The sequence below is a fragment of the Zingiber officinale genome, chromosome 1B (genome assembly GCF_018446385.1).
Source record: "Zingiber officinale cultivar Zhangliang chromosome 1B, Zo_v1.1, whole genome shotgun sequence".
Lineage (NCBI taxonomy): Eukaryota > Viridiplantae > Streptophyta > Magnoliopsida > Zingiberales > Zingiberaceae > Zingiber > Zingiber officinale.
In genome coordinates, this window is record NC_055986.1 from 117,494,535 (window position 1) to 117,501,546 (window position 7,012).

The 7,012-nt window shown below is 39.8% G+C and overlaps 1 protein-coding gene across 7 annotated transcripts; it reads left to right on the forward strand.

Annotated features, from left to right (window-relative positions):
- Window positions 1-401: 401 nt before the first annotated feature.
- On the forward strand, window positions 402-3,257 carry LOC121975071 (transcription factor bHLH49-like). 7 transcript variants are annotated; one of them, XM_042526483.1, is made up of 9 exons: window positions 402-772; window positions 918-967; window positions 1,450-1,755; window positions 1,844-2,041; window positions 2,122-2,187; window positions 2,263-2,331; window positions 2,420-2,491; window positions 2,566-2,748; window positions 2,828-3,257. In XM_042526483.1, exons 3-9 carry the CDS (start codon window positions 1,450-1,452, stop codon window positions 2,927-2,929), a joined length of 996 nt encoding a protein of 331 aa, XP_042382417.1. In that variant the 5' UTR covers window positions 402-772; window positions 918-967; the 3' UTR covers window positions 2,930-3,257. The 7 variants fall into 7 exon arrangements, with proteins under 7 accessions (XP_042382417.1, XP_042382386.1, XP_042382382.1 ...); XM_042526452.1 differs by lacking the exon at window positions 918-967 and having other exon boundaries at window positions 403-772; XM_042526448.1 differs by lacking the exon at window positions 402-772 and having other exon boundaries at window positions 965-1,374.
- Window positions 3,258-7,012: the final 3,755 nt, after the last annotated feature.

The following is a 7,012-nucleotide window of genomic DNA, read 5'->3' on the forward strand; positions in this document are numbered from 1 at the left end:
GTTTCGATCTGCTTCAGTACTCGTACTAACAAATTAATCTAATCGCCACTTCCATTTTCCTTTTAACAAATTGATCTAACCTATTTATTGTGCTGACCTGCCCAACCCTCTGTCCTTTGACTATGTTCCAAGCATCCTATTCAAGCAAGCTTGCTCAGGCTTTAGAAGAGTAAAGGACAAGAAGGTAAAAGGATCATAAGATTCCACATGTTTCAGATAAAAGAAAATGGGAGCAGAAAAAGGTTAGTGTGGTTGGCTGACAGTTGGAAAAATGAGTGTAGAAATGGCTGGCATGTGTCAGTAGAAGATTACTCCTCCAAAGCTTGGTGTGGAAGAGAAGCACCCCGACTCTTGTCCCTTAAAAGGCATTAAAATAACAATGGGATCAGTAAACCCTTTCTCCCTCCTTCCCTCTCTCAGTCTCTCTCTCTATCTCACTTTGAGTCCCCTAATGCTTAGATTAGATTAAACAGGGCTCCTTTAGAAAAGCATAAATTACTGAGAGCAGTTGGAAGTGATTAACCACCCCTCTTTAACTAAAGGTGCCCTTCGTCTTCACCTCTCCCTTCTTTTACCTTCTGCCCTCATGGCTTCTGGCTCACTAGTAGCTATTTCAAGCTCTGATTTGACGTCTTAATCATCTTTCATGCTCAGCTTCATAAGCCCTTATTCATGTACCTTTTAGTAGCTTTGACTGATGCCACAAGTTTCATACAAGCACAGTGAGAGAGGAACTGGTGCTTGGAAGAATTCTTACTGATATTTAAAACAGGTAGGTCTCAAGAAACTTCTATTTATAGCCATATTTAAACCCTTTTTTATTTTTATTTTTATTTTTTGCAGCTTACTGAGTAGTTTTTGGGTGCCCATTAAGTCAGGTTAATAATTTTATTCATCTGATAGCTATTTGCATGCAGATCGCTTAGCTGGAAATAGTGAAAGACTTTTCTCTTCTGGAAAAAGTTCAGTTAATGTTCCTTTCACCAACCTGTTTAATTAGTTCTTCAGATCTGCTTTTACTTCCCCCCTAAAAAAAGTCAGGTGTTGAAATTTCTGCCATGTGTGTTCTCCAATTGTTGGAAGGGAGAAGCAACCTGCAAGAATTTTACTTGTGAGAAACTGAAGTAGACGATGATATTTGATCCTTATGCTGCATCGAAAATTTGATACTTCGTTTGGTCTTGCTGCCAATAGGATTTTCTTCAAGTTAGTGCTCTTGCTTTTACACCTCTTGATTTAAAGTTGGCAAGGGTAATTATTGTTTGCTGAGTCCTACAAGAAGTATCAGTCAGCATTCCTCCAACTCCTTGCCCAAAGAAAAAGTTACCTCTGTTTCCCACAGCATTAGTTTGAACTTTAAATGCCTGCTTTCTTGTTAAGTTTCGCCATTTCAGTTGCAATCTCTTTTTCCTTGCGTAGCTGCTGATACATATTTGCCTGGTCCAACAGATGTATTCCACTCAACAATCTGAGGGAGGTGTTGGTACATCAGCTTCAGCTGGGATAGTTTCCGACGAGTGCTTGGGGAACACTTGGGATTCCCTTAGTGTGGTCCAAAGTATGAACTTTACTGAGGCAAATAGAATCGCTTCCCACCGCGACATCAGGTTGCCATTAGATCATCAACTTAGTGGTTTGGTTGCTGGTACTGCTACTCTCTCACCCAGTGACAAGGGAAGATCTCATGAAGACATGGATTCCTTCCCTTCATCTCAAAGGCACCGGCATAATAAGAGGAAAATTGATAGTTTTCAGGTAAGATGAATTAATCTCTTTTCAAAAATCTCATGAGATGTGCACTAACTTCATGTTCAGTAGAGAACTAAGCCAACTTCTATATCAGAATCAGAATGTTAAGGTCGAAGAGCAGCATGATGTTTTACTTGAGTCTGTCAAGGATCCATCAGGGAAAGATGAGAAGAAACAGAAGAATGAAATCAGCAACAAAAATAGCAAAGGCCCTGATGCTTCCAAGGATGATTACATTCATGTAAGGGCCAAGAGAGGCCAGGCCACGAATAGTCACAGCCTTGCAGAAAGAGTAAGGTTTCTGATCCAAGTGCATATTACTTTGTGCATTATGCTCGGAGTTTCTTTAACTCATAGTTACTGAATATGCAGGTTAGAAGGGAAAAAATCAGTGAAAGGATGCGACTTCTTCAAGATCTTGTTCCAGGATGCAACAAGGTATTTGCTTGCCCGTAGAATCCTTCACTACTTCATACAATTGTGTCTTTCAACATGTTCTTTTCTGTTTCACAGATCAATGGCAAGGCTATGATGCTTGACGAGATAATCAACTACGTACAGTCATTGCAGTGCCAAGTTGAGGTAGCTCCTCGAGCTTGTTAACTAGAACATGATTCAAAATCTCTCTTTTGGAGCTAAGAAATCAAACTGTTACCACTAAAATGTGCAGTTTCTTTCGATGAAGCTTGCGGCTGTCCATCCAGAAATGACCTTTGATCTTGAGAGAATTGTTCCTAAAGATGTAAGATCATTATCATATAGCTCGTCTTTAGAAGACTTTTGCTCTCTGATATTATCTGAATTCTGTTCATTTAGGTGCTTCAACCGTGCTACGGAGGATCTGCTGTCCTCGGATTCAGTCCAGGAATGAGCAGCTTCCCGCCCCACTTATATGCCTCCGCCTTCCAGAGAATCACTCAACCTGGAACGCCTTGCGTTGCTCCTACTTCAAGGGACTTGCAGCAAGATTCCTTGTTAGAAGTCTCACACCTGGATCAGGTAAATCGCAACCCACTTTTTCACTACATCTCGCCTCTTCGTCTGAATTGATTCTCTTCTCTAACTTGCTGCTCGGCAGCATTTGAGTCCATGGCAGAATGAGCTCCACATCATGAATCCGGCTCCTTGTGAAGTCGCAACAGATCACATTGGAAGTTTTTTAATGGCGCAGACTCCATGAAGATCCTGCAACTGGAAGCCGCTAGTAAAGTGAAGCGTAGCACTTCTCCTAACTAATCCACACGAGAATGTAGTGCATCTATTCGTGTCCTGGATCATTCAAAAGTTGTGGGCACAGAGTCACACTTCTGACCTTTTCCTTGATTTTTTTTTTTTTTGGTTGCATTTGTCAAATGATACATGGAGAGTGATCGATGGATTAATCCTATTGTTTCTGCTTCATTAGTTTTATCATATTTTCTGGGTTGTTGTTGGAAGGTAATGTATTTGTGAGGATCGATATGGGATTCTTTGATTATATATAAAGAATGAGAAGTTGAGTGCGTTGATTTTGTTGGACGTAGTTGGCGATATTGAAAAAAAATTATTGAATTAAAATTATATAAAATTAATTCTAATTTATCTATTAAAATGATCCGAACGGATAATCTCAGGTTGTCAGCGAAATTGGTTCTACCAAGCTTCTGATGGTCAGAATTGTGGAGTTGATGCGGTGCGTAGCAGAATCGGGAATTGATCATTGAGTCAGGAAGGGAATTTGTTGAGTAAAATATCGAGGTTTACGCTGAATGCAATTTCTTTAAAACAAATTCGCCCCACCTCTGCCTATGATCCTAGGTTCTTTTGTGTCATATGTTTCCCAAGATATAATCGCAAAACCACGCACCCAACAACTCACTGGTTGTTTGTGGCGAACTGATAATGCATCCGAGTGCTATCATGAGTAGTTCAGCCGAATGGATGGCACGACTAAGAGTGTTTTTATGGGAGAATACGGGTGGATAGAGGTTCGCTTCCTGCTCTTCCTCTCGCTCTCTCTTTTGTTTATCTTTCGATACTCTCTCCTTTGCTCAAGATTCATCCTCCTCATATAGGACTTCTCACCTTGCATGCAATGAATGACCAAATTATGGTCAGTTAATGCTGAGTTTAATGTCATCATTAATAGATTTAATGTCTTTATTAATATCAAGACGTTACAGAATGATTATTAATGAGTTTAATGTCGTCATTAATGTTGAGATGTTACAAAGTCACCATTAATGAGTTTAATATCACCATTAATGTCGAAATGTTACAGAATCGCCATTAATTTTATATTAATACTTCCATTACATTCTTGAGCATGTAGCAAAAAGAGATTCAGGTGGCAAACCGTTGGTTCATTATTTTGGGCAAATTTTGTCTCGACCGATCCTACATTCGACGCGCGCAGGTCATGCTCGCACACAAGCAACTTGGTTTAGTGCAAATCGAAGTCCTGGATTTGCAACCACCCCTATGCACCCACACGTAAGAGAGTTTCTCCCCATGCATATGTTTACAACATCAATGCATGTGTCATAATTTAAATCAACAATAAAACCAAGAGACTTCTAATATAGGACTAAAACTCATACATAATAGAATATCTTCGTCTCTATCTCTTTATTCCATTCACATTTCCAATAATCCCCCACATGAATGGAATACAAGATATGTGATAACATTCAACAGTTGAGTCAAGTATATGATAGGTAGGTTTTACTTTTTGAACCTTCCCTTGTGAAGATCTGTTTGCATACTGGCTAACAGTAGACATGATATCTTTGAACTGTTATGCCGTCTGTGTAAGCATTAACATATCTTACCCATGACTCTCCCTGATACAACTCAGTTCTCATGAGTGTGTTTATTTTTGGCTATGAACATGCTTGGTTCTGTGAGAAGTTTTAGGAATTGTGCCTCTAATTCTCTTCGTGTTAGTGCAGATTGCACTAACAGTCTGGTTTTGATATATGACAAATAGGTTAAAGTTAAATGGGTTGTTTGTCTAACGCTTCTACCAAGATTGGTCTGAAAGTGACACCAGCCTGTAATCCAACTAGATCCATGGGGCCCGATAGCTGGTGGAAAATCCAGCTAGGTTCGCGGGGCTCGATAGCTGGTGGGAAGTCTAGATAGGTCCGCGGGGCCTGATATCTAGCGGGAAGTCAGGTTGAGTCCGCGGAACCTGACAACTGGTCGAAGTCTAGTTTGCGGACCTAACAACTAGCGGGAAGACCTGGTGGATCAGAGACAAGTCGAGTAACTGCAAGTGGTAAGTAAAGGTAAGCAACTAGAGGAGAGATCCAATGAGGACGCATTCCCTATTGAGGGAATTGTAGGCGTCAATCTAGCTTAGATCCATTTAGGAAACCTAAGCTGAGACTTTGACTAGATCCTGGTCTCAAGGAGATAAGATCTAATTACTACTTATAATCTATTATGTTGTGCTAACTCTGTTTTACAAGTTAATTTTTTTTTTGATTATCTGGACTAACCTTTTCTTGTAGGTGGAAAGGCTAAAGAAAAGGGGTCCGGGCCCCCGGATCAGGCTCGCCTAGGCAAGGTCATGGGCGCCCGGACCCAAAAATCAATCCACAAGCTTACGTGCAGTGCGTCGATTGATCGAGCCACGTGGTCCAAGCACCCGAAAGGGTTCCAAGCACCCAGAATGGACCTATTTAAAAGCCTTTAACCCGGAGCTTCAGTATAATAACTACAACAACCTTCTCTACTGCTCGGTGCTCCGAAAAGGCTCCCGCAATGCTGCTACGCTCCACCGACAACTGGACTTCATCTTTAATTAGTTTTTTTATTGTCGATGATTTTTATATATAGTTCTTGTACTTGCAAATTGTAACCATTTCGAACTATTAGTGGATTACCCAATGAAAGCACTCGACGAGTGCGGGCCTTGGAGTAGGAGTCGTCGAAGGCTCCGAACCAAGTAAAAACTTAGTCGTGTTAGCATTGCTTTTTATTATTCCTCTGCGTATCTATTTTAAATCGAATTTTCGACGATCGATATTCACTCCCCCCCCCCCCCCGCCCCGCAACGTTCTTTCCGATCCTACATTTCGAAGCGGCCCTACTTTTTTCTCACACAGTTGATCCCTCGAGAGTAGTCATCTACTCTTCTTGATTATTAAAAGTCCATCAGCTTACCCTGGTCCAGTCATTGCTTTATTGGGTTATCCCCCACACTGTGCCTAGTTAGTGAAAATTAGCTGTCCCTTTGAACCTAGTTCTTGGGATCTCTAATTAGCCTAGGTTGGGTGTCCTCTATATTGATTACTAACAAAGACATCAAATCCATTCCTCATGATGAACTTGCAACTAACTCTCGATTTAACCTTTTGGTTAGTGAATCCACTAGGTTATCCTTTGACTTCACATAGACAACAGTGCTAACTCACATGAAGAGTAGTTGTCTAATGGTATTATATTTACGATGTATATGTCTAGACTTACCATATACAGATAACTCGGTACCCGACCAATTGCTAATAGACTATCACAATGTATGCAAATTGTCGGCACCGATTTTGGCCATCTCAGAATATCTTCTAAGATTTATAGTAGACATTCAACCTTTTCATCATATTTGTCAAGAGCTACAAACTTAGAATCCATCGTGGATCTGGTTATTACCGTTTGCTTAGAAGATTGCCAATAAATAATTGCGCTTCCAAAGTGAATACTTAACCATTCGTAGATTTAGAGTGTTTTATGTCAAATATCCAACTTGCATTACTGTATCCTTCAATCATAGCAAAATATCTCGTATAGTGCAGTCCATATTCACGAGTATACCTCAAGTACCTCAATACTCTTATTATACCTTTCAAGTGCTCAACACTGGAATTACTTGTGTATCTACTCAATTTATTTACTGCGTAGGCTAAGTCTGGTCGTGTAAAACTCGTTATATACATTAAACTTCCAATCACTCAAGAGTACTCTATCTGAGAGATACTTTCATCTTAATTTTTCGATAGATGTTGACTCGTATCTATCGGTATTTGTGCAAACGCAGTATCACCCTTGGTGAATTTCTCAAAAATCTTGTCACATAATAGGACTGACTAAGAACAAATCTTTCTATTGTTGTAAAAATTTTGATTCCTAGAATCACATCATCTAGGCTTATATATATCATGTCAAATCTTGAGTTCGACATATCTTTAGTTGATTTGATTATTTTACTATTACTCTCAATGATAAATATGTCATCTACATATAGACATAAAATAACATAGTCATTATATGTGGCTTTCAT